The 27,242-nt window shown below is 46.4% G+C and overlaps 1 protein-coding gene across 20 annotated transcripts in view; it reads right to left on the bottom strand.

Moving 5' to 3' along the window:
- Positions 1 to 27,242, bottom strand: part of RASGEF1B (RasGEF domain family member 1B) — a 699,288-nt gene that overhangs the window by 27,322 nt on the left and 644,724 nt on the right. For 2 of the 20 annotated variants that reach the window (XR_014811842.1, NM_001195367.1), the window contains 1 exon segment: positions 11,487 to 11,623. The exons of 14 other annotated variants lie outside the window; for them this stretch is intronic. Coding sequence is in view for 1 of the 6 variants with exons in the window: in XM_021100311.2 (XP_020955970.1) it covers positions 10,435 to 10,443 (9 nt within the window). In the remaining 5 variants the exon portion in view is untranslated. 20 annotated transcript variants of the gene reach the window in all.

Raw genomic sequence — 27,242 nt, 5'->3', positions numbered from 1 at the left:
GCTGAATCCCCAGCTGTCGCTGGAAGATGGGATGCTATTCATTTTCGCCCCTTGGGGTCAAATTCTTTCGGGTGCAGGGCTCCATAAAGCCTCAGTTCTCAGTCAGCACTCGGGCTGAGCAAGCACTGAGCCCTGCATCCTCTCTATCCGTGCTCTCTGCAGCTCACAAAGCCCCTGTGAGAGGGTGCTCAGTACGGGACACCGGACGGAGTTAAGGACAGTGGATTCCTGGGGACGGCGCTCCCGGTCCCAAGAACAGACTCTCGGTTTCTGGCAGCACGTCTGGACAGTGGGAGCTTTCAGGAGCTGCAGAGACTGAGGGTTTCAGAGGCAAACAGTGAGGGGAAGCCCAACTCCAGGCCTTGGACTGACAGGGACAGGGCGTGTGGAGGCTGCAGGGAGACACAACCTGGCTAGTCCCTCTTTTCAAGATGCTGCAGAGAGATCTGCATCCGAATGGGGGAGCTGCATGGGGCCTGTCTGAGACGGCGCATCCGTCACTCCAAGCACATCTGTTCCAGCTCCTGCTCCTGGAGCCAGAGCAAAAACCCTTCACGGTCACCAAAGGGGAAAGGGAGGTAGATAATTGAGGCCTTTGGGAGGAAGAGGCACACACACGACTACACATAAAAGAGACACACAACGAGGACCTGCTGTCAGCCCAGGGAACTGTATTCGGCATCTTTTAACAAACTCTAATGGAAAATAACCTGAAAAAGACGAGATACATACGTCTACACAACCGAATCGCTTTGCTGTACACCTGAAACGACACGATAAATCAACTATACTTCAATTAAAAAAAAAATAGCCACAGATGGGAAGAAAGTGACTGAGAAGCACCCCAGGGAGCCTTGCACTACCCAGGTCATTCCTGCGACTCTCCTGCTTGGACAGGACGGCTCACAACGGGCAAAGGATCAGGAACCACGGGATGTAAACGGGGATACAAACACCCCCCCCTTTAGATGTGAGACTCTCGGTTAAGTAAGTGACTCGATGTTAACACTTTACACGGCAATGGACAGAGCGGGTTTCTCTTCAAGTTGCCAGTGTTCTATGAGGAATATTTGCACATGGACTGTGCTTGGGGGGAAGGAAAACAGGAGTCTGTCTACCCGGCCCCCCCGAGAAACCCCAAATGTCCTTAAACTGGGACACTGGGACCTGAGATAAGAAACACCTCAGAGTTACTTCCTGCAGCCTCGAAGGAACCTCCTGTCCAGATGTGGTTACCTGCCTCTGGCTTTAAAAAGCTTTCGACAGTTAAAACCACACAGTATCCTTGGGACCCAGGGTAACAAGTGGTACTAACTCCATCATGCCCTTGGAGTTGGGTTTTTCTCCCCCTGACAAAACCATGAATTTTCCTTGATTTCTCCATTGACTCACTGCTACTCAAATCATCCTCAGAAAGTGCTTTGGGGAGATGGTAGGCCAGGATTTGGGAATTTTAGAAAATCAGAAAATGTGAAAAGTTTAAATGGATCATAGAACTCAACTGGTCCACGATGGAAAATGGATTCATTTCACTTTCTGCCTGCAATCGATCCACGATGGTTGCCCAGAGGCTGGGGCTGAGCAGGAAGGACTCCAAGACTGAAACTGGGTGAGGAGCAGGTCCTAAGGGATCATCAGTGACTGGGAAACAGTCCCAGAAGCAGCCAAGGCCCCAGTGCCAGGGCAATCGGGTCCACTCTGCTCTGTCCATCAGCGTGTGAACGGATCCCTTGGGCAGTGAGGTGAAGCGACCGCGCTGGGACCACACAGCCACGAGGCTACAGCACCAGTGAGCCCAGTGGAACTTCCCTGAATCTTGCAGAAGGAGCTTCATTCTACGGACGGAGAGGCAGCACTAACCCACAAAACAGTCACAGGTCAATCAGAGTTCTCTTTCAAAGGATCAGCACCAGAGGCCACCAAGTATTTGCACTTTTTTTTTTTTTTTTTTCCTTTTTAGGGCCACGCCCATGATATAAGGAGGTTCCCAGGCTAAGGAAGCTGCATCTGCAGGCCTACACCACAGCCACAGTAAGGCCAGATCCTTAACCCACTGAGCGAGGCCAGGGATCAAACCCTCATCCTCATGGATACTAGTTGGATTCGTAACCTGCCGAGCCACAGTGGGAAGCCCCAAGTATTCGTCCTTCTTAATTATTTATTCCCCTAAAATGGATAAGGACTCAGAACTGAATGAGAACCCAGATGTAATGAAGCCCTAATCTGGGACTCAAGGGCTGTGAAAACTCCAGAAAATCGCTTACCCTGTCCTCGCCCCCAGGTACATTTTCATTTGGGAAATCATTTCCAGCTATGCTCATTCCACCCCAAAGTCTAGTGATAACAAAACTACCAATTTTCCTTCTAGCAAAGTTAGAGCCTTTTTAGAGCAATGGCCGAAGGCTTTTGGATTGTTCCTTGGAAATGTTCACAGGAGGGAGACAAGATCAACACACAGAGGCCGAAAAGCCTGGAATGTGGCTCAGCAGGTTAAGAACTTCACATAGTGTCCACGAGGACGCAGGTTTGATCCCTGGCCTCGCTCAGTGGGTTGAGGCTCTGGCCTTGCTGCAAGCTGCGGGGTAGGTCACAGACGTGGCTCGGATCTGGCGTGGCTGTGGCTCTGGTGGAGATCAGCAGCTGTAGCTCCGATTGGACCCCTAGCCTGGGCACCTCCATATGCCGCCGGTGCGGGCCTAAAAACAAACAACAAAAAACCTTCCAGCCAGGCACCCAAAGAAAATGCTGCCAAATTGCAACTGACACCAACCCGAGATAAGTTAATGGCGGTTTTAGTTTATTATACTAAAACGTCAAATTTAAGAAGAGACGAAGTCACACATTGCTTCCTGCCTTCCAATTAGTCCCCAGTTCTGTGGATCAGCTGATTGACTTAATCACCAACCACCCTGACTGCTGAACTTGCTGATGGCAGCAACCAACTGCTGAGATTTAAGTCGCTCCAAGGGACCCCAGCCCCTTACTCGGCGCAGTGGACCTATCTTCCCACCCTGCCGTGTACTTTCAGCTCCTCCAGCCTTCCCCTCCGGAGAGGACGTCCTTCTCCTCTGCGAGCCGGCACTTGCTAAAAAGGTCTCCACGATGCCCCGGCCCCAGCTTCTCTGAAGCCCTTCTCAAGGGCGCTCCCCAGAGAAACGCCTACATGCGCAAGGCGTGAGGCCGACTGCTTACAAACGCCTTTCTGGACACTGGATGGACCCTGCTCGGCAGCGAGCCTCACTGTGTTTGGACTGCCTAAGCTGAGGTTCAGAAAAACTTAATAACCCAGCTGGGGTTACATGTCAGAGAAAGGAAAAAACAGGGCAGGGTTTCAAACTGGGTCTTCAGATGCCAGGTTCAAAATTTATCTCGCCCCGTCATGGTAAACTGCAAAGGGTCTGTTTGGAACTTCTGGTGTTTAAGCATGAAGTGAAAAGCCTGGCGGTCTGTCCCAAATTGTAGGCTCTTAGAATAACTGATATGTTGTACATATTTTACATAAATCCTCACTCCAAAGACGTATGACTGCTACTAATGCCTCTTATCAAAAAGGAACTCTCAGCAAAGTAAGTCAGCTACTGACCGCTGCAACTAAAGCACTGTCCTGTCCAGACAGAGATTTCAGAGACTCTAACATACACTCTTTCTATTTTAGTATCTTTGAAATTGGGATGCATGTAAATAGTTGAGTGATAAGAAAATATTTTTCATAGGGTGGGGGAAAAATGTAATTGTAATGTATAACCTGACCCCCTTGCTGTACAGTGGGAAAATAAAAAAAAAAAAAAGAAAGAAAATATTTTTCATGCTAACAGTCTTTTTTTTTTTTAAGCAATGTATGAAATAAAAACGCATCCACAATGGATGACATCTTAAGAGTCAATGAAATACAGTAATATTTGCTTATGCATATGTTACAGAGTTCTGGTAAAAAAATGTGATGAGACAAATGACCAAAAGAAAGACCCTGGACCACAGTATCCACAACTATCTTCTGGACAGTCTCTAGCAAGTGGCCAATCTAACCATTTTCTGGAAAGCTCCACTGCCTTGCGTAAAAGAGGCATTTGATAAACAAGGGGAAAGGTCAGCAGAACGGTCCAGAAAGTACTGTCTGTGAAGCGTATTTTTAAGTACTTAAGGAGATAAACACAGCAGATTTTTTTTTTTTTCTCTCAAGTATCTTTCCTCTTAGGAGTCCCATCAAGAACTACTGTTTGTTCAGTATTACTCAAATCTGAGACCCAGGACTTTAGTTTTACATGCTTCAATTCTGGAACTAAAAAATGAGGCTCAGAAACCTCAACAGTGGCTTGGTTCTTGTTTAAGAAAACAAATTGGTACACTAAGCACTGGACATTGACTCCAGAGAAGCACTTAGTCTAGGGCTCTTAATAGAGTTAATCCTCCAGGAATCAATCATTTGCTGACTCTTCCCCAGGGAAGAAGGGTGGGTGTGAGGCAGCTCCTACCCCGAGCTTCCATTTCCTCTTTTTGAATCCCAATCCCGTTCCGAGTTCTTCTCAGCTGCAGCAAAACCTTCTCTTCACAGCTCTCGTGATTGGTGTTTTCTGCCCACCGGGTTCTGTCAACTCTCTCAGGGTACACGCTTCTCTACCTTTTCCAGCATAATCGCAGAACTAGCATCGCCCATGCCTGCCACGGCCTCTTTGGCGCAGATTTGCCCAACCCCATGTACCTGCAACCAAAACTCTGCTTTAGGAAAAAAAAAAAAAACGTTTTCCCCCAAATTAGGACGCGTGACAACGTTAAGTCACGTACTGGCATGGACTGGCTGTTAAGTCAAACTTCAAAGTACTTTACTCCTTTGGAAAAGGTGAGATTTCTATGAGATACTTGGAAAAGCTGCTGCCTTGATTCAAATCGCTACCAAGAAGGGAGTTCCCCTTGTGGCTCTGCGGAAATGAACCTGACTAGTATCCATGAGGATGCAGGTTCGATCCCTGGCCTCACTCAGTGGGGTAAGGATCTGGCCTTGCTGTGAGCTGCAGAGTAGGTTGCAGACACATCTTGGACCTGGTGTTGCTGTGGCTGTGGTGTAGGCCGACAGCTGCAGCTCTGATTCGACCTCTGGCCCAGGAACGTCCACATGCCTCAGGTGGGCCCTAAAGAAAAAAAATCACTACCAAGAAGAAAAAGGCATTGGACAGGTGGCTCACACGAGCAACTCTCACCTTGCAAAGTTGCACTGCTGAGCCAGTTCCCGGAACTCAGAAAATATTGGTTGCCCAGCGACTCTTAATTTTTTAGGGCGATGACAACCCTCTCCGCACTCGGCCCCCAGAGAAATACACCAACGAGTTTGCACAGACTTTCGGAGAGTTCAGAGCCGAGTCGGAGGCACAGGGCTGGCCTGTTCAGAACCCAGAGAGTATCTACGTCCTCAAAAAGGAGAATGTGATGCTTCTCACGGGAACCTTGAAATAACACATTCAAGACTGGCTCCTGAGACATCCTGCAACACGGGCACCGTCGAGCCCTGCCCACCCAAGGGCGTTAAAGAGAATTCAAAAGACACTTCTTTGGCTTTGGGTAGAGATACTGAACGAGGCCTTTCCCCCCCAGATTGAGGAAGCACTTTGGGATGGGGAGGAGGCCATGAGATGATGGGGAAAGGATTTGGGGTTTTCAAACAGGGAACCAGGCTAAAAGAAAGCTCTGAGCTGCCAACATTCGCATACAGATTATAGATTCTTCTGGAACACCTCCCGAGGGGAAGTAAAAGAGAGCCATTCCAGGTATACAAGATGAATGTTCTTTCTGAAAATTAATTTGGTAAAAGCTGAAAAGCTGGTTGACAGACAAGCTATCTTCCAGGGGCAGCTAATTCAGTCACAAAGATAGATCATGCTCTTCCAAGGACCCTGGAAAAGTTCAGCCTGCCATCGATCCAGCAGCAAAGGAAGCCAGCTCTGGGTGATTTAAGGGGAAGAAGAGATTTGAAAGGCATGCCTAATGGTCTCAACCCAACTAACGCACCAGATGAAAAGCTGCCTTTTTCTAAGCAGCAGACCGGGTTTGAACGAGCCACTGCTTCTGCACGATGTTATTTACGACGAGGCAGGTGCATCAGGTGAAGGGGGTTTCAGCTGACAGTTGGGATTAGCAGAGGGCCAGGAAAAGATGGGTGTGGGGACCAAACCAAAGCCACTCGTCAACGGCTGTTTTACGTGCTTGGTAAATCTCTACCAGAACGGCAAGTCAGCACTTTCTTACACTCCGGAGAACGAGAGCGTCAAGGTACAGAGTCGAAAAAAGGAGTTATTTCAGTCCTTGTTTCATCACAGGGTCCCTCGCTGAAATACTTCATCTACCCGATGCCTGTACATGGATCACTATGCTTCTGACTCTGTTCACAGGCTGGGCGTGCGTCCCGGTTGAAAAAGGAGGCATGAAACCCCTCTGAGGTAGGGCTTCCTTATCACAGCTGAACTTTGAAAGCATATTTGTTTAGTGAGGAGAGGCTTAATCTAATATCTGGGAGTGAGTGGCCCCCGATTTCCTAGCTAGCTTCCAAAGGACTTTGCCCTTGGCCTCCTCCTGGCTTGCGTCTGAGGTTCTGGACGTGGCCATGAGAAGGCGTCACCGATGCCAGCCTTCCTGCAGCTGGGATCTCGCGCGCCTTCAGCCTCCCTTCGGCGCTGCCGGGTCTCGGAGCACCAGGACTGGGTGTGAGCTCCCAGACGCTTCTCTAAGTGCGGATCTGGGCCGGGGGAAAGTCAACGTTGGGGTTCCGACAGCATCTGCAACACGCTTGCTTTGAGCTGGAAAACCTCGAGGACCATCTTCGCCTTTCTGTCTCGCAGTGTCTCTGGAAACTAGACAGGCTCCACCTCTGCTAAGCTCCTAGAAAAAGAGCTATTCCGTTGGGATTACGAACAATACAGAGTAGACAACTCAGAATCAACTCACCCCTTTGGCATGGGAACGAGAAGTCAGTCACTCCTAGATAAGCATGTTCTTTGGAAGGGAGCCCCAGATGCTTAGTGGATTTCACAGTCAAGGGGAAATAATCAGCATTTTTGAAGAAAAAAGATCCTATTTCTCTCCACACTGATGAACTGATGGCACTTCCTGCTTTGTTATAGGCTTCCGTATAAAAATGAATTTGCATTTTGCTTGGTTTGTTCTAGATGCTACTTAAAACAATTCTTACTCATTCCTAATTAATGGAGGGAGGGGATTCTGACTCAAATAGTTACCACATTGGGTTTCCCTGGAAGAAAAACAAAGCCAAAATCTGTCATCTTTTGTTTTGGGAATATCTTATCAGAAGTTCATTAAAATACAAAATGACAATTCAGTACGTGGCAACTCTAAATGGGCCTGGAGAATCCCTTAAGGTTTTTCTATCAGATAAATCTCTCTTTTTTTTTTTTTTTTTGTGGGAAGTGCTCACAGAACATTGCTTATTCTTCATGCAAGGTTTTAGCTACAGCTTCCATGCAGTTCCCAGACCTAACAGTAGATGGCGCCACATGCCTTGTCTTTGAAACGGCCGGCGCTGTCTAGCAGAACAGTAGGGGCTGGTTTAGAAAAGTAAGATGAGAACAGTTAGAGCTCTGGGGGAGAATTTTTTGAGAAGCTGGTGTTTGTGACAATGGCCTATTACTGAACTTTGGAAAATGGTATTGCTCATGATGCACACAGCTGAAAACATATAAAGCCAGTCAGTCTTATTTCCTTAAGAGTTAGGTGCCCCATCTATGATAATTATGTCATTTTCCCAGAGAAATAAACGTGCTCTTCAGAATAATCAAAACCATCACTATCTAATCACGTGCTGTCAAAAGGAACTTTCTGGGATGTTGGAAAGGTCCCTCTTCTGTGCTGTCCAATACAGCAGCCACTTCAAACGTGGCGAGCACGAATTTCTGTTTAATTTAATTAAACTTAAGTTCATATATCCCCATATGGCTATTTACGGAACAGCACTGGCTACAGTACGGAACAGCACAGATATCAGTAGTTGAAGCATCACTGATGCATGCTGGATCTCAAGCCAAATTATAGAATATCCAGAGCATCCTTTACTAAAAGGGGTTCTGTTTCCAAACCCAATTTACCTCAGCAGGAAAACGGCCTGGTACTCAGCGAGGACATTCAGTAAACAAGCAGCGTTTTCTATTTACATTTTATTACGAACACGCCACTGGGGTAATTTTAGCTTTGGGCTGCAAGTTCTTGAAAGACTACGCTCACCCCTCCCTTCTATTCTTCCCCTTTAGGTGAACAGAAGGCTATCAGTGGTCTCTAAAGCACGCTCCTTTCTTACGAGACTAATTCGTACATTCCCTGTATTAAATGGATATTCATACCGGGGCCTCCTAATAAACTCTGAATCCACTGAATGATTGGCAGACAGAGACCTATTCTGCAACGAAAGAGTACACAAACCTAAGAAGAAACGGTTGGCTAAAAGACTGGTTTAAAAATGATGAAAGAGTCACACTGACTTAGAAGGTCCAAACATCTTTCCCTGACTCAACCTTCTTAGCTTTTTAAAGTAATTGGTAGGAAAAAAAGCAAAAGTGAAAAGCAGCTTGAGCAAGTAATAAAGCTCTGTCTGCATGATTTTCATGAATGAAAAGAAACTTCACTCTCCCAGAAAGCAGGGGAACATCCAAGTGAGGTGCTTACTGCATCCTTCATTCCTCCGCTGCTAAGAAAGGGTGCAAACGAACGAAGCGACAGCGCAGCAAAATCAGTCAACGGGGAGCTAAAAGAGACCCATAAATCATCAAGTTCAACACCTCCTCAATTTTCCAAACACTGCAGGTGCTGGGAAAGAGTAAGTGACTTTTTCGGGCTCCAGATTGGCCCGAACCCTAGTCTTTCTATTCCCAAGGCAGAAATCTGCCCAGAGCCCTAGCCAGCATCTGTCATTCTAGGATAACCGAGGGTTGCACAACTCTAATGTTTATGGATTTAATCGGAAAACCAGAAAGGACAACTGAAGGGGAGGTAACACTTGAATTCAACCACTAAAGACAAAAATCCCATCAATCTTAGGCAGTACTTTCAGCAGTACAATTTGTCTCTTGAAGACCTCACAAAATGTTCTAATAGCTTTTCCATTTATTATTTGTGGCTTCAGGGATTCCAGATTCTTCTCCCAAGGAAGGGGGAGTACCCTCATTTCCCAATCCCCTGTCCAAACACATACTCTCTTCGGGGTCATCCGAATGCTCCTCCAAGGTCCGGCTGTTCCAGGTCACCTTTGGAGCTGAAGTCGATGCCGCCACGTCAGGCACCTTCCCACCAGCCATATTAGTCACCTGGGTGCCCTCTCCAATTTTCTTACCTTCTTTTTTTCTAGATAGGTGTATTCAATCGATTTATTTTTTGGTCTATTGTAGTTTCTTAGCCAATAGTCAATTTTAGAGTGCAAGAATGCAGTGTTAGTGATTATAAGATGTGTACTATTACGATAATAATGATATTTAACACATACCTCAGGATAAACTCCACTTTAAAAAGACAATAAATATAAATGCTTTAGGGTGATTTTCTATTCCAAAAGACAGTATGATCCCAGGTTATCAGACTAATTGTCTAGCGGAGCATATAAAATGCAGCAAGACTGAAAATGCACCAGGGGAGAAATAAATTCTAAGAACCCAACACTTCATTAGATCACTGGAAAGTGAGTAGGAGGCTCAGGAGCCAGAAATGCTGCCATCTCCAGGAAAACAAAGGCGGGACCAACTTGCTGATCTGCAGCTGATGGTCTCCACTTGGTCAGAAAATCTGCTTGAAAGGCGGAACAGAGGCTTAGGACGGGTGAAGCCCAACTTCTGTCAAAAGTGCCCAAGGTCCTCCTTGGGTCAGCCACTGCCACGCCGGAAACAAAATAACCATTAACGAGGGGACCTGCCACGCTGCCACGCTCTTGATCTGTTAGGAAAATCTCAACAGCCAAGCATTTCTATTTTTATTTCCTTTTAGACGCCACTTTAAGATTTGCTCTGAACCTCCCTGACTAGGTGTTTTCTACCCAAATCTCCAATCAGGCGCCCACTCCGGTTAACTGCCACCTCCCCGGTTCTTCGCACAGGCACAGGTTTCTCACCACCGCCTATGTTTCAAATTAAGGTCCAGCCATCACATGCCCAGCTCCCGCTCCTGCTTTGAGAGGAAAGAAGAATTATTCACCCCATCTGAGTCTGACTGTTCCAGACATTATTCAGGAGCGCAAACCCTGGTCCCTGAACTCTTCCTCTTTCTGCACTCGGTTCAGAGACCTCCCACGGCCGAGAAAGATCATCCGGGGCTAAATATAGATCTACGCACACAAGCAGTGCCTGACCGGCGTCACATGGCGCTGCTGACGAAGGACTCCTTGGAGACGCGTTCGCCCAAACACACATAGACACACTCGTGTGCATATGCATCTGCACACACCATACCCACCGGATTCATCCGCGCAGACAGACGCGTCCAGAGTCCTTAGACAGGGTCGCTCCCCAGAGACCCTCCTGCTGTTTACGACGCTTGTGCCACCCTCGGCGCTGTCAGAGGGCTCATTAGCTGCGGTGCTCTCGCCTGAACTGCGCGGACCGGGTTGGGGTGAAGTAGGAATGCGCACAACAGCCGTACGCAGACAGACAGACGCACGTACAGGCCTCCTGTCCCTCCCATTTCTCTCGCACAGCCCTGAAGTTCTCGCCACCGTTTCCCCAGAAGGAGGAGCCTCTCTCCTGCGGGCAGCCCGCGAAGCTCCCAGGTAGCTCCTGTTCACTTTATTAAAGCCCGACCAGGTGATCCGAGGCGACAAACCTGAGCTCAGGCAAGAGAAAGGCGACACGTTGTGCCCCAAGTTTGCCCGCTGAAGGAATATCACCTCGTCAGGGGCAAGTAAATGACTTGTTCCCCTGTCTCCGCCCAAAGAAGCAGACCTTAAGATCCTAAGGCTCCGACACCAAAAATAAACAGTTCCCTCCACCCACCCACCCGCACACGAAAACTGGCCAAGCAGCAGAAGGAAACAGCCTCGCAGTGCACAAGGAAGGGGAGACAGGATGAAAAAAGGATGAACGCAACTACAACTCAGACAAATCCTCGAAAATCGTGGCAAGATCTCGAAACAGAGGCTTGGCTTCGGGATCAGGGCGAGAAGCGAGGCACATCCCAAGCCTGTCCCCGCCCGCGACCCAACGGCTGGGTCCCGCACCTGTTGGCACCCAGGCCGCTGCCGGGGCGGCCTCAGACATCCTCGGCGGCCAGGCAAGGGGACTCTCCCGGTCTCCGGCTTTAGCAGGCGCTTTGAGCCGGCAGCGCCCACTGGCCCGGGCTCTCCCGCCGCCTCCCGGCGCACCGGCAGCCGGAGCGCAGGGAGAGAGCCGGGCGGCTCCGCGCGCAGCTCCGGGGACTCCTGGGAGAGCGCAGCGCGCGGCGGGGTCGCGCGTTCCCGCCGCCGGGCTCCCGTTTCTCCCCGGAGAATTGTTGACCAGAGAACAACCCACCTGCAGACGGCCCCGGGTCCTCGGCCTCCCGGCTGTGTGCCGCGCGCCCACAACGCAACCAAAGGACTGGGAGCGAAAGCGCGCGGGAAGAAGGAAAAGAAAAATCCGCCCAACCAGTCGGATGCCTTGTTTATACTGAAACTCCGGCCGCCGCCGCCGCGCACACCCCTCCGCCCGAGCGCCCGCCCCCCGCCGCCGGCCCCGCCCCGAGCGGCCGCACGGCCAATCACGGCGCAGCTCACCGCCCACTCCGCCACCGCCCCCGGCGCCGGGCACCAGCCCACGGGTCCCGGGGGCCCCGACTCTGGAGGCGCGGTTGCCCGGGTGCCCTCCTACGCTGCGGAGGCCCGCGGAGCCAGGCGCAGCGGTGTTTACCAGCGCGGGTTCGGCTCGCTGAACCCGCGTGCGTCTCCTCCTGAGCGCATGTGCCGGAGGCTGTTTGTGCAGTCATGTGTGTACCCGTGTGTGTTCATTTACCTGTGTGCTACCTGTACATACCGGCCCGACTTGTTATACAGTATCTATTAACATAATTATGAGCTAGAGGTTACTGTCCGTGGAATTTTCAGAGGAGAGCTGAGAGAAACCACAAGAACATTGGCCCAGCAAATGTTTACAGAAAGCCTGCGTGCTAGGCATTGTGACAAACGCTGGGGGCACACTCCGGGCAAAAGGAGGCTGGATCCTGCCATTAGGAAGCGTGTAGTCTAGAGGAGGACAAGCGTTAAGCGAACGGTCACCTAAACAAAATGTCAAACTGCGGCTGTTAAAAGTTCCACCAAAAAAAAAAAAAAAAGGAAGAAGAAGAGGGAACCTGTGCTGTGAAATACGATTCTGGAGGCAAAGCGGGAGGTCCGGCCTCCCTAAAGGCTGCGCTGTCATGGTAACCATATACTCTAGCATTGGATACTTGATAACTGTTTTAGAAAAAAGATAGAAACTCCAGTACTTCACCTTGTACGAATACAAAAAAAAAAAAAAAAAAAAAGGCTGGAGAGAAGAAACGATGGAAGCAAACAAGGGAAGGAAGAGATGCAGGGAAAGAATACAAACTAAACATCAGGAGACAGTTGCCCGCTACGTGACCTTGGATAAGTAAAGCCGCTTTTCTGCGTTTCAGTTTTCCCATGTGTAAAACAACACTATTCACACCTGTCCTATAGGAAGGCCTTCCATTAGGATGGCTGTGATAGAGGCCCCCTTTTTGTCCCGCTCCGTCTTCCCTCCCTCCCGCCTCCTTTCTGGGATGGTAGCAGCCACCTCGAGGTTCACCGCGCCTATTCTGAGCTGATTCCGCCCCTCCTTTTCTGCACAGGCACACCCCCTCTCACTTCTTTTTCTCTGATTATGCTCCCTCCTTCTCTTCTGCAAACGGGTCTCCCCTGACTCAGTCATCCACTCCCATCTACCTGAGCTTCTCTGCCGTTTGTAAAAGGAGAGCTTGTCCTGGCCAGCTATTCAATACAAAGCACCGAGGCTTGGGTGGCCCTGCTCAGCTGGTGTGGTTGTGCTGGTTGGTTAGTCTTTCAAGCTCAGTTTTCCATCGTGGTTCTGCAACAAGGAAGCCACATGAGGTTGGGCAAGTCATTTATGACCTGTAGCAATAAATTAAAGGAGTCGGACTAAATCACGATTTCTTAATGGAAATATTTGACATGCCCTTGGTAACTTCTGGATACACCCATCAGCCCAGAAGATTTTGCCAGCATTACATTCTACAGTATTTTACCCCTACTAAAACAAAAGATGGTTATTTTAATTCCTCAAAAATATAAAGAGGATACTATGATACCACTGATTCAATACTTTACCAAACCACACCCCTGCTCCCCATTCTGGCTGATCCCCAAGACCCCCTCCAGTTCCCTGTATGAGATAATACTTCAGGAGAGAGTCCAGAGTTAGGTGGTCCCGGCCCTAATCCTGTCTCTGCATCATCAAGTCAGCGCTCAAACCTTAGAAAAGCCAAGGGTGGATTCTGGGCCCCAGTTTACTCATCTGAAAAATAGCAATCGTGGTTTATGAACGCAATTCTTCACCAAAGATTAAAAGAAATAATACACAGAAAGAGTTTGGAGCAATGCCCTTCAGAGCAGCCTTCCCTAACCTCCCAATTAAAAGGCAGTCACCTCCCCTCATCTCTTCCTTCCCCACGTTGCTGTTTCCTCCGTAGGACGTGCCGCCATCAACATGCTGGGTATTGCACTTACCATGGCCTCCCCCCCTCACTAGAATATAAGCTCCTCAAGAGCTGGGTTTTGCGGTCATTGTAGTTGTCTTTCTGCTCTATTTCCGATGTTTAGAACAGTGCTCACCCATTATAAGCACTCAATAAATGTAGCTGGTTGAATCCATTCATTCATTCATTCATTCATTCACTAATGCTCAGCACATGGTAAGCCCTCAATAAAGCATAGCTCTTAGGATTGGATAGTAGTCTCTCTCACAAACAAACACTGTTTCCACTCTCTAGTTGTCATTGTTTCTTTTGGGTCTTTTGACTCTATCTGCTCACCTCTGGTCGCTGTAAATGTTGGTGGGCTCCATAGTGCCAGTCGAATGGATGCAAATAACCCCTCGTTGAGAAGGGCCTCACCAGCCACTTGTACTGCGCTTCTGCGAGGCAGCGGGCTCTGTGCGCGACACTGTTTTTTTTTTTCTCTTTCCCTCCTGGCCTTCAGGTGCACAGAATGAGAACAACCGTCATGAGTGGTCCAACATTCCTCCTTTCATTTTAGTCTCCTTAATTTCCCATCTCAGATCCCACTTCTCACGCTCCAGAGGCACTTCTCCCTTCGCACGGCGCTCAGTGTGATTTTTTTCCATCTGCCTTTCATACCCAAGGACGGTACTGTTTATATGCGTACCACTCGAATATGCTCGCCTGGATGGTACTGCGCAGTGGCTCTCATGCTCTTTCTCACTCTTTCTCTCCAACTTGATTTTGATCATCTGTCCATCCTGACACGCGCTCCTGTCGTTCCCTCACGGTGTTTCACCGTGGTTTTCACACACAGTATCTTTTCTCCTCACCCAAACTCTGAGACACAGGTACTATTTTCTCCATTTTGGAGATAAGGGAATGAAGCTTAGGAAGGTAAATAACTGCCCAGGACATGTGCCTCAAGAAGCCATGAATTAAACCCATGTCTCTCTCATTCCAATGTTCTCGTTTCTCGTGTTCCCACTCTACAAAATGGATTTAATTACCTACTGGAAGATTAGTGAAATAATGTCTGAAAAAAAAAATCCTCTACCACTAATCGGAGTCATTTTATCTGTCCAAGATATTGCTGTTAAAACCAGTAGATCTGATGTATTTAAATTAAGACTTTTTTTTTTTTTTTTTTTTTTTTGGTCTTCTTAGGGCTGAACCTGCAGCATAGGGAAATTCCCAGGCTAGGGGCTGAATCAGAGCTGTAGCTGCCAGCCTACACCACAGGATACTTATCGGATTTGTTACTGCTGGACCACAACAGGAACGCCTGTGTATTTAAATTAAACCAGAGGCTGGTTCTTTTCATTGCAAAGTGATGTTTATTATTTTTCTCAGACACAAGTGTAGTATCATTTTTGTGGCTTATGATTGTCTTAAAACACTTGAACTTTAAATGAAAATCTCATAAAGCCTAAGTGCCTCCAAAGATTTAAACATCGTTTATCAAGGAGGAATGTGTCTCTAGAGCACCAGATACGACCAAAGCGGGAAGAGTGTAGAGGAAGGGGCCACAGCTTCCGTGTAAGAACGACGTTAATGATGCTCCAGGTGGCACGGCAGCCCTTTCCGTGATTGAATTCCCTCTCTCTGGACCTTAAAGGGCCTTGGGAAATGGCCAAGTAACTTTCCCAAACCCTTCACGTATTCTCTTTCATTCAGCGGCTTAGTGTCACTCTGCCGTCTAGAGAGGAACAGTCCAAGGCCACGGAAGCTTAGCAGTCTGTATAAAAGTGGCAGAAAAGAAGGGCCAGTGGTCACACTGCTTGTCAACAGCCAATCTGGACCATCCCCTCAGTCTTCTCACTTTCAAAGCTAAGGACTAGAAACCCTTTTTTGAATAAGCATCATGTACATTGCCTCTTGTGCATTTTGATAAAAGACACAAGAATCTCAGAAAGCAAAAACGTGAAGAATGACCAGATGCAATTTTGAGGTGATCATTTACCAGTTTCCAAGCAAGGTATGTTAATGTAACTTTGTGGTTGGATGACTTGTCCTTTAAGCATCTCCAGACCAACCACAGCTTCTCTGGAACACGTAAAAATATATTTTTTTAAACAAGTAAGGCATAACCAAGGCCCTGTAATACCTGAGTACTCCATAGATACCAAAGTATTTATTTTATGTAAAGGAGGAGAGGGAAGTACTTGCAACTGCGCAGAGACTAGATTTCAAGGTAGAGGGAGAAAAGAGCGATTCTCCCCTTTCATAAAGGAGAAGCAAGTGTCACAGAGGCGTGGCTAGGGAGAGGCAGTTAGCCTTGGAATGCAGTCTTCAGTAATAACTCCTAGAACCACTGTTCTCATTCGCAACCTTCCTTCACATCCGTCATCTCGTGTAGGACCATGTTGGGTCTGTAAGGTCACTCAGGGCGAACTTGGTCCTTACAGAGGCATGTATCTTCCTTTCCTGGAACCACAAAGCATCAACAGAGAGCCATTCATTGAGGAGTGGCTAGGAAGGTGCTGCCAAATAGAAGGGAACTGGCCAGAAAAGACAACTTCAGGGGCGTCTCTTCCACACTTCAGGGGCTCCTCTTTCACCACCGCGTTTCGCCTGCCAGACCTTCAGGTTGTTCAAGAGAGTGGAACAACTGCATGGCAGATGCCACAGCAGATACGTAGTTTTCCAAGCCCCCTAAGAAGGTGTAGAGAGGTACCCTGTTTTCATTTGCACTAGACGCAAACTGTGGAATGGCAAATGTATTACTGCTCCTTGACAGGCCTCGTGATTTTGCTCACTTGCTTCTTCTTAGTAACTCTCACAAAGTCATTTTTTATACTGTCCTCAGGAGGGATCCCGACTGGAGGACTATCACGGCCTTGGCCCCATCAGAAGCTCATGGGAGAGTCTCGTCATCCGTGATTACGTAATGCACAGTGACTTATTTTTTCTTGATGGACCCAGAACTATTTAATAACCATAAACCTACATTATTGTGATATGACACATCATGCTTTGGAGTCGAAATTCAATTATGTTTAAGTTTGTTTAGATAATATTCCTCATCCTGTAAAATCTTTAGAGTGAATAGCAAATCTCCGTATATTTCTCTTGTTCTAATTTCCCCTTTCTAGAAGTTTGCGTCTGGTTTCTCATGAATAACGTGCTCTTACAGTGTGAATTCAGAAAAGATGTTTCTGTTCGGAGTTCTTACAGTCTTCCGTGTTAAGTCTGATTATTTTGCTAGAAGAGCACCCTCGCTTTTGACTAATTATTAACCTATGTCCTAGAACATGAGTATGAAGGCAGAAAATGAATAATAGAAACGTAGCATTTTAGAACCAGGCGAAATATTAACGACCATCTCTTTTCATCTCCCTGACCTCAATGCCACCAGCCCAGGCACTTCTGCGGTGAGGAAACTGAATCCTAGAGAAATGCAATGATCTCTCCAAGGCCACCCAGCAAGATAACAGCAAAATTACACAAGTCAAAAAGCCTGGATGATAAGCCCAAGATTTCAAAAACTACATGGTTTTATGTCCTAATTATTCCTACAGGGCCTGAAGTTTATGGAGCTACTTTGACATTAGAGAAGTATGATTTGTTTTCAAATACAGATGACAAATATTCCCTACTAGATATTTCTTGATGAAGTGATACAAGAGAATTCCTTAGATGTTATTAATATATTTTATTAGAATTCTCTAAATATTGTTAATACCATTATGCAAAATACTAAAATAGCAAACTCTTGATTGCTTTATCATTAAAGTAAGCATAGTCTAGACTACTAATCAGACTTCATAAAATATATTCAAGAAATTACGTTGATCAGGAGTTCTGTTGTGACTCAGCGGAAATGAACCCATGGCAGGATCCTTGAGGATGCAGGTTTGATCCCTGGCCTCGCTCAGTGGGTTGAGGATCCAGCATTGCCATGAGCTGTGGTGTAGGTGGCAGATGTAGCTTGGATCTGGTGTTGCTGTGGTTGTGGTGCAGGCCAGCAGCTACAGCTCGATTCGACCCCTAGCCTGGGAACTTCCATATGCCTCAGGTATGGCCCTAAAAAGAAAAAAAAAAGAAAAGAAAGAAATTATGTTGATCAAAAAGCTTTTCTAGAAGTTCCTGTTGTGGCTCAGCCTGTTAAAGACCTGATGTCTCTGTGAGGCTCCTTGGCTTCGCTGAGTGGGTTAAGGATCCGGTGTTGCCACAAACTGCAGCACAGGTTGCAGATGCATTTTGGATCTGGTGTTGGTGTGGCTGTGGCATAGGCGCAACTACAGCTTCTGTTTAATCCATAGCCTGGGAACTTCTGTATGCTGCAGGTGCAAGTGTAAAAAGCAAAAAAGTACTTCTATAATAAGCATTTGCTGGTGTCATCATGAAAACATATCCCTAAGGTATTTTCTGCTAATAGAATAAAATAATTGATTTTCATAAGACTATATAATCTCATGAATACTACAGCATTGTTGGGAATTCTAGATAATTCTGTGACATTTACTTCTGTAAAATGTCCAAACATTCATTTTGTCTCATGGATTTTCATCATTTTCACAGCAAAATCAGCACTTCTGTACACTGTATTTAAATACTGCTGTGGAAAAACATAATGCTACGTATACTTTTCTGCACAGAAACAAGTGGAGCAGATCATGTAGTTTAACTATTTCACTAGTGAACTAGCATGACCAGCCTTGGAAGGGGTGGGGGACACGGGGGACTCCAACTTCATGTGCAGTGTTTGATGTCTTTCATACAGAAAGACACAAAGCAGACGTGACAAAATGTTCACTATCATCATTTGCGGTTGGTACATACACAGGTGCCAATACTTTATTTTGTAAATTTCTCCCCAAAAACCCAAAAGATTTTTATGATCAAAATTGGATGTTTACATAACCTAAACTTCCTTTTTTTCTTTTTAGGGCTGCAGTAGCCTATGCAAGTTCCCAGGTTAGGGGTCAAATAAGAGCTTCAGATGCCGGCCACAGCCACAGCCACAGCAACATGGGATCCGAGCTGCGTCTGCAACTTAGACAGCAATGCAGGATCCTTAACCCACTGGGAGAGGCTAGGGATTGAACTCGAATCCTCATGAATAATAGTTGGGTTCATAATCCACTGAGCCACAATGGAAACTCCCACATAACCTTAAACTTTTATATATAAAGTTTATGTGTTAAAGCAAAATATGCTGGTAAAGTGATCGTTTTACCATTTTCTACTCATTGAGTGATCACATTTATAGCCAAGACATGGAAACAACCTACATGTCCATTGACAGATGAATGGATTAAGAAGATGTGGTACATATACACAATGGAATACTACTCAGCCATAAAAAAGAACAAAATAATGTCATTTGCAGCAACATGGATGGAACTAGAGACTCTCATACTAAGTGATGTAAGTCAGAAAGAGAAAGACAAATACAATATGAGATCACTTATATCTGGAATCCAAAATGTGGCACAAACGAACCTTTCTACAGGAAAAAAAAAAAACAAAAAAAACCAAACTCAAGGACATGGAGGACAGACTTGTGGTTGCCAAGGGGGAGGGGGAGGGAGTGGATGGACTAGGAGTTTGGGGTTAGTAGATGTAAACTACTGCATCTGGAGCGGATAAGCAATGAGATCCTGCTGTACAGCACAGGGAACTCTATCCAGTCACTTGTGATGGAGCATGACGGAGGATAAGGTAATGGGAGAGAGAGAATGTATATATATGTGTGATTGGGTCACTTTGCTGTACAGCAAAAATTGACAACATGGTAAATCAACCATAACGAAAAATTTTTTAAAAAATAAAGTACAACTGTTAATCAAAAGTCCAGAGAATTTGATTTGGTCCCTACTCAAAATTATAATATGTGCAAAATGTGTTAAAAGTGTTACGCATCTCACAACATTTATCAAAATTAGCCTCCTCTGGGTTTTTTTTTTTTTTTTTTTTTTTTTTTGTCTTTTGTTGTTGTTGCTATTTCTTGGGCCGCTCCCGCGGCATATGGAGGTTCCCAGGCTAGGGGTTGAATCGGAGCTGTAGCCACCGGCCTACGCCAGAGCCACAGCAACGCGGGATTCGAGCCGCGTCTGCAACCTACACCACAGCTCACGGCAACGCCGGATCCTTAACCCACTGAGCAAGGGCAGGGACCGAACCCGCACCCTCATGGTTCCTAGTCGGATTCGTTAACCCCACTGCGCCACGACGGGAACTCCTCCTCTGGGTTTTGATGTGATTGTGTGTATATTCTCTCAAACTGTGATGTGTATTGTGAGTAAACACGCAAAGGAGCTTTGACTTTGACGGAAACTTGCTTTCAAGCCGAATCTCCCACAGACCAACACCCCCAGCACATGACTACTGTGTCCAGGGCCTGGAGTTAACTAGGGATGATTTTAGAATCTACAACCAGCCACACACTTTCCTCCCCTAGCTGTCTCTGAAGAGTGGGCAAGAACCAGAGGAACGCGGAGGTTGGAAAAATGGACTCGTCCCCCTCGTAGCGGAAGGGTCCGTTCTTCTCTGGTCTGTTGAGAGGGTCTCCGTGGACGTGTGGAGATGGGTTTGGGTCTGCAAGTGGGATGGAAGGACATGCTGTGGCTCTCTGCAAACCTCTACGTAGTCGAGAAAGAGTTGGAAGAAATAGGAATTTTCTGGCCCAGACGATACTGCTCAAGGATTCCAGAGAAATGATCTCCTAAGCAAAAGCACGTAAGGAAAAAAGAGTTCTGAGGAGCAGGGCTGCTCTGTGGAGTAAGAATTTAACATCTCTCCCAGCAAGAAATTCCTAACAGAGGGTCAACTAAAATGCCTTAGTCTGGATAAAGTTCCCCAGATAAATCAAACAATTGTCTTAAGTTCTGCTGCTTTTGTTGCTGTTGTCGTTAAGAATTATAACAAACTTTTTGAAATGCCTTGCCTTCCTAAGTTAAAAGTTAAACACCAGCTGTTAGAAAAGGCAGTTGTGAGCCCAAACTTTCTAACTTTCAAAATAATAACAAGCTCTACTTTTTCTCCAGAAATAGTTGAACTAGGACATACTGTTTTGAAAACATCTCTAAATAGATGCGATTTTGGTTAACCCTTCCTCTGCATTAAGGCTAATGGCAGACAGTTGTCATTTTTTGATTCAGAACATACAACATAAAAATGTGGATTTTGGTCTGTGTCTTTATGTTGGTGAGGAAAACACTGATATGTATTTTGCCAGAATCAAGCCTTTAAATTATATCACAATGGGACTTCTCATCGTGGCTCAGTGGTTAATGAATCTGACTAGGAACCATGAGGTTGAGGGTTCGATCCCTGGCCTTGCTCAGTGGGTTAAGCATCTGGCATTGCCGTGAACTGTGGTGTAGGTCACAGATGCGGCTCGGATCCCGCGTTGCTGTGGCTGTGGTGTGGGCCAGCAGCTGTAGCTCCGATTAGACCCCTAGCCTGGGAACCTCCATATGCCACAGGTGCGGCCCTAAAAAGACAAAAAGACAAAAATAAAAAATAAAGTATATCACAATGACATAAACTCCAGGAATATCTGGCTTGATAAGTAAGGTGACTCTATTAGGCTTCGTAAACTTTTACAGGAGTTTTTAGACTTTCTTCTTCTTCTTTTTTTTTTTTTTCTTTTTCTTTTTACAGCTGCACCTGCGTCATATGGAAGTTCCCAGGCTAGGGGTCGAATTGAAGCTACAGCTGGGGCCTACACAACAGCCACAGCGACACGGGATCCAAGGGGCATTTTCGAGCTACATCAGAGCTCACGCAACACTGGATCTTTAACCCACTGAGTCGGGCCAGGGATTGAACCCGAGTCCTCATGGACACTAATCTGTTGAGCCGTAACAGAAAATCCTAGACTTTCTTTCTTTTCTTTTGCTTTCTTTCTTTCATTATTTCTTATCTGCAACTTACATAGTGGTGAAGTTTTTTACTCTAAATCTTGGAGTAATCAACCCATGCTTTGAGGAAAAGGTGGGGTCTGAACCTGTCAGACAGTTATTTTAGGGAGCACCAGCCAGGATATTGAAATGTCTTTGAAAAAAAGCTGACAGAACTTGTTCCAGAGCATATAAAACGCCGAAGAAAATGCGAAACAGGACAGCCAGTTGAGCGCAAACAACGGAAGAGGCTCGTTTTCTCACCTCTAGAGCAAGAGCAGGGACCACAATTTCAAAGGGGACCCTGGTCCGTGCAGGACAAAATAACAAGGCGCCTACGGGACTCGGTCTCTGCTGGAGCAGCTGACGTCTCCGATGCTCACGCTCCTCAGCTGTCCAGTGGGGGCTGGAGATGCGATGCCAGAGGTGTTTTCTAGCCGGCGGATATGCTGCTTCACACTAAGGCCATTTCTACTTGTCAGTTTTCTGACTGGTTCCAGTGGGACGCCTCAGAGGCTTGAGGCGGCCCGGGGGTGGCGGACTTGACCCAACTCTACTGACCTGGTTGTGGTTATAGGTAATGGCATATCCTTTCCCTGGAGTTCAGTGTCTATTTTATTAGAGGGATCAGGATGCTTGAAAGAGTCCCTGGGGATCTGCTTTCACGTCCCCCGAAAGCTCAGCCTATGCGGGAGGCAGGGGCTGTCACTAAACACACCACGGCGTAGTGATGCCTCCGCTCTGGGTCCGGCTTAATGAGACTTGACATTCAGCTTCAATGATGGAAGGTCTGGGACTAATTTGGGGAACTAATTTCTTTTCTAATGGATATGCACTCCATAAGGGGTGACCAATCATCTCAATTTGCCCGGGACTATCCGAGTGCCAGTACAGAAAACTCTATGTCTAGAGAAAAACCCTCAGCTCCAGGCAAAGTGGGATGGTTGGTCACCTTAATTCTACAGATATTTACTGAGACCCTTCTGGGGGCTGGGCCCTGGGAAAGGCGTTGGGACCCAATGGGAACAAAGCAGACAAGATCCCTGCCATCATAAGGCTGCCATCCAGGGGGGCGAGACAGACGTTAAACAGGAGAGTAAATAATAAGCAGTCACTACAGATGGAGCTCACTACTGGGATGGAGAACGGGGTGGGGCTCCACTTAGAGGGTCAAGGGAGGTGTCTTTGCAGTAACACCTGCAGGCCATAGGGTCAGTCACGAGAAGTGCCAGGGCAGGTAAGTTCCAGGTCATTTCTAAGAATGAAGAGAAACTTCAAGAAAACCTTAAAAGAATAGTATCATTTGCTAAAATTATTTACCCGTTTGTATGCTTACTATTAGATTTAGAATTAAAATGTTAATAGATTAATTATAATAAAAAACACACTTGAGCAAAGACCTAATCTATAATTCCCACAATACTTGGTATTTAATAGGTGTTCAATATCTATTGAATAAGTAAAGGAATGAAAATATGACTGCCTTTCGATCTAATGTGTTCTTCCCCAAAACTTACTTTCTCTGAATTCTACCCTTTTCCTCAGCCAGACTGTCCATAAAGCAGATGGAGTTACAGACCCTATGGGCCATGGAACACCCGTGAGCTTCAGGCTAGGGCTGTTCTAAGCCAGTCTGTGCCTACCGGCTCCAAGAGAGCCTTGCTCTGTGTCCATGCATTAGCTCATAAGATGTCAGGTGCTCTGAGACCTACGTTAAGGAGAGCCAGATCTCGTGGTTTTAAGTCTTCGGCTTTCTCAGGGGTCGCGGGTCGCACCTGCCTCTCTCAGGGGTTGCGGTGTTATTAATGAAAGGGGAGCAGAGGTCGGACAAACTCCCCTTTTCCGTTAGGAAATGTCTCCCCTCCTTGGAAACAGCTCACCGTTACGACTTTCCCTTTTCCGATCGTGGTGGTGTCTTTCCTCTGCGGTTACTTGGGCTCGAGACCTCAAGGTCAGCATGAGAATCCACCCTGCTGCCCCAGCAGTTGGCGGCTACGTCCTCTTGTTTTGTCTGTCCCCCAAACTGCCTTTACACTGCTTCGTCTTCCAGCCCCACTGCATTCAGAGGTCCGAGAAAGGACCAGCTCCAGCCCATCCTGGCCCAACAAGACCCACACCGATGTACACACATGCACTGCCAGAGGAGACCAGCTCTGACACGCGGTATCGCAGAAACTTGGAGGGCCCACTTGCCCCCAGACTGACAGGGGTTTGCTATGTGGAAACAATTGAGGTTTTCAACCCAACTTTCCAAACTTACCCCTTATTTTTGCTTTTACATATATAGTCATCCAACTGAATGGACTGCTCGTCTCTGGGGAAAATAGTTGACATTCTCCCATCTCTGTGACTTCTCTCATACTATTCCAATTCCCTACGATGACCTTTCACAGTCCCCAAATGTATTACAAATAACCATTTCTGCCTGAATTTTATATTATTATTATCATCATTTCTTGGCTGCACCCACGGCATGCGGAAGTTTCTGGGCCAGGGATAGAACCTATGCCACAGCAGCAACCCAAGCTGCTGCAGTGACCATGCTGGATCCTTAACCCACCACACCTAAAGGGAACTCCTCCACCTGAATTTTAGAAACCCACTGCAAATACCTTAAAGTTCCTAGAAGAAATTTTAATACCTGACACAATTGAAATAAATGAAGTCCCAATGACTATCACCGATAATGTAATGTTCACACACACACACACACACACACACACACACACACACGAACACTCGCTGAGGTCTCCTATTGTAGGTTTTATGGATTCAGAGCCATGGTCCCTGATGCCAAGTTGATTGCTGATGGGTACAATTGCAGGATCCAGCACTGGCAGTCACTGGGAGCACCAGGGGCTCCTCTGTATAAGCAGAAGTCCTTTGTGGCCAAACCCAGTACATTTTTCAGAAGGCGGGGAGCGGGGGGACAGACAGCACGTCTGAGCTTTTACTACGTGACAGGATTGTGCTAAGGGCTTTCTCTAGAAATTTCATCTGCATAGCCGTCCTATAAAGCACTTAATCTTATGTCCATCTTCAGAGAAGACGAAACGGAAACTGAGGGAGGTTTTAACAAACTGCCTGAGAACAAATGTCTAATAAACGACAGAGCCAAGACTTGGGCCCGGTGGCCTGACTCCACCACGGTCTTCGGATACCAAGGCGGACGCGGTGCACGGGGCAGGCACATGGACACTAGGTGGGCTGGCGGCGTAATAAGCGCTGTAATGGGAGTAAATACACAGCGAGTGGACTTTCCTTTACCACGTGAGAGGTGCCTCCAGTCTGGGGGCAGGGCGACGCTGCGTTATGATCAAGATCACCCACAACGGAAACAGGAAGAACTTGGTGCAAGTTCTGGCTCAGCGTGAACTTGAACAAGTGTTGATTCATTACAAGCTGCCGTTTTCTCATCTGCGAAATTAAAATAACAATGCCTGCTTTAAAAATGAAATAACATTGCACATCATAAAGTAATGAGTACAGTATCTGGAACCTAGACCTCAATAAATGTTAGTTCATTAAATCTAATTACCGTCACTATTCAGCAATCTCTTTCATCCTTAATATCTCAGCCCTTTCAAACTCCTGAGGAAAAAGTAGGACCATATTTGCTTATTTATATGTGTGATCTCATTTGGGGTTGTTGAAGAACCATTAAAAGTGCTGATACCCTTCGAGTTCCCGTCGTGGTGCAGCAGAAACGAATCCGACTAGGAACCATGAGGTTTCGGGTTCGATCCCTGGCCTCCATCAGTGGGTTAAGGATCCGGCTTTGCCACTAGTTGTGGTGTGGGTCGCAGACGTGGCTCAGATCCTGCGTGGCTGTGGCTGTGGCTGTGGTGTAGGCCAGCGGCTGTAGCTCCGATTCAACCCCTAGCCTGGGAACGTCCACATGCCACAGGTGTGGCCCTAAGAAGCAAAAATAAAATAAAACGAAAATGCTAACACCCTTGAATACTTCAGCATGCATCTCCTAAAATAAGGACGTCTAAAACCCTAAGGAAAAGCAGCATAAATGTTAACTAGTATCACCTAATTTCTAGTATATATTTCAACATCTAAATTTCCTAAACTGTCCCTCAAAATTATCCCCAAGAATAATCAAAGTGTTGTATTTCGGTGTTGTTTTCTTTGCTCTCTTTTAATCTGTATCAGGCCCACCCCCTCCCAGCCCTTTTCTGCCTGGCTTGACATTCACTGCCTTTTGTGAAAAACCAATCACTCTGTCTTGGGGGAAATTACCGCTTTGTAGAACTGCCTGACAGTTTTCCTCGAGGTGCCATTTAACTTATCCTTGGAGCCTCAGAGTTGTCCGTACATTGGTCTTAGAGCTTTGTTGCTCTTAAGCTGAACATGGTAAGAATGCTTCAAAGCCGATGCTATGCAGTTCATGTTACATCACATGAAAATTTCCATGACCACTTCCTCTTCAAAATATTTTGTGGTTTCGTAGCTACCTCTGGGGTATGGTTAGATCAGTGGTTTCCAACTCTGGCTTCACTCAGAATCATCTGGGGAGTTTTAAGAAATACTTGTTCCTGAGTTGCACCCCTAGAATTTCTCGCCTCGGGCGGCCCAGGCATTGGTATTTTTGTAAACGTGTTCCAGATGAGAGTCCCTGTAATCAGGGTAAAGAGGGTTGGGTTTAGGAGACCGGCTCTAAGGGAAGGGGTACACCTTTCTCATCGACTAAGACATATTTGTGGTGCTCAGCAGAAGGCCTGGTTTGTAATTGCTACTCCATAATACAAGCCAAATCCATCAATTAACTAATATTCAGCATACAGACGACCACATCCGCCTTTCACATTCCATTTTTTCTTTGTTTTCTATGTGGTATATGCACTGTGAGGCCAGCAGGTTAATTCTATAGCATGTTTAGAGAAATCAGCCTATGCCAATATTTTTCCAAGTTTCTGAAAACTGTATATAAATTGAAAAAAAAAATCAGTTTCAAACTTCTAAGAGAGGGAAAAAGAGCAAACGGTCACTTAGTAATAGTGTTAGATTAATTCTGTTGTACACAACTCTTATTATTATTATTATTACTATTGTCTTTTGTCTTTTTAGGGCCGCGCCCGTGGCATATGGAGGTTCCCAGGCTAGGGGTTGAATTGGAGCTGTAGTTGCCTGCCTACACCACAGCCACAGCAACGTGGGATCCAAGCTTCATCTACAACATATACCACAGCTCTCAGCAACCCTGCTGGATCGTTAACCTGCTAAGCAAGGCCAAGGATCGAACCCGTGTCCTCATGGATACTAGTTGAGTTGTTAACCACTGAGCCATGATGGGCACTCCTTTTTTTCTTTTTACTTCATCAGTTCTTCCTTTCTGTTCTTCTTGTAAGAGTGGGTGAAGTGATTTTAAAACTACTTGCGGAAGAAGAAAGACTGGGAGTTTGTAATTGGTGTTTTCTTTGAAATATATTGAGCAAACTTCAACCACGTGGGAGTGTAATAGAAAGAGAAGGAATTTCGGGATAGTTACGCTTCTACTTGTTCAAATTCAACTTTGGTCAAACCTTAAAAACAGAATAAGAAGATCCATGGTTTGTTGGGGCTTTTGCCAAAACTAACCACCTGCAGCGTCAAATACAAAGGAGGTAAGAATGGCCACCTTCTAAAAAAGAGGTCTATCCCATGAGCAAACTTAAGGAATTGTGACTATACACTAATTTATGACCCTTCTGAATGAAC

Source organism: Sus scrofa, chromosome 8 (assembly GCF_054392235.1).
Source record: "Sus scrofa isolate SSC_HxYL_T2T_F1_AM1 chromosome 8, Sscrofa_HxYL_maternal_Yorkshire_Landrace_v2.0, whole genome shotgun sequence".
Classification (NCBI taxonomy): domain Eukaryota; kingdom Metazoa; phylum Chordata; class Mammalia; order Artiodactyla; family Suidae; genus Sus; species Sus scrofa.
The sequence above is the reverse complement of the archived record's forward strand: the minus strand, read 5'-3'. Positions and strand labels throughout refer to the sequence as shown.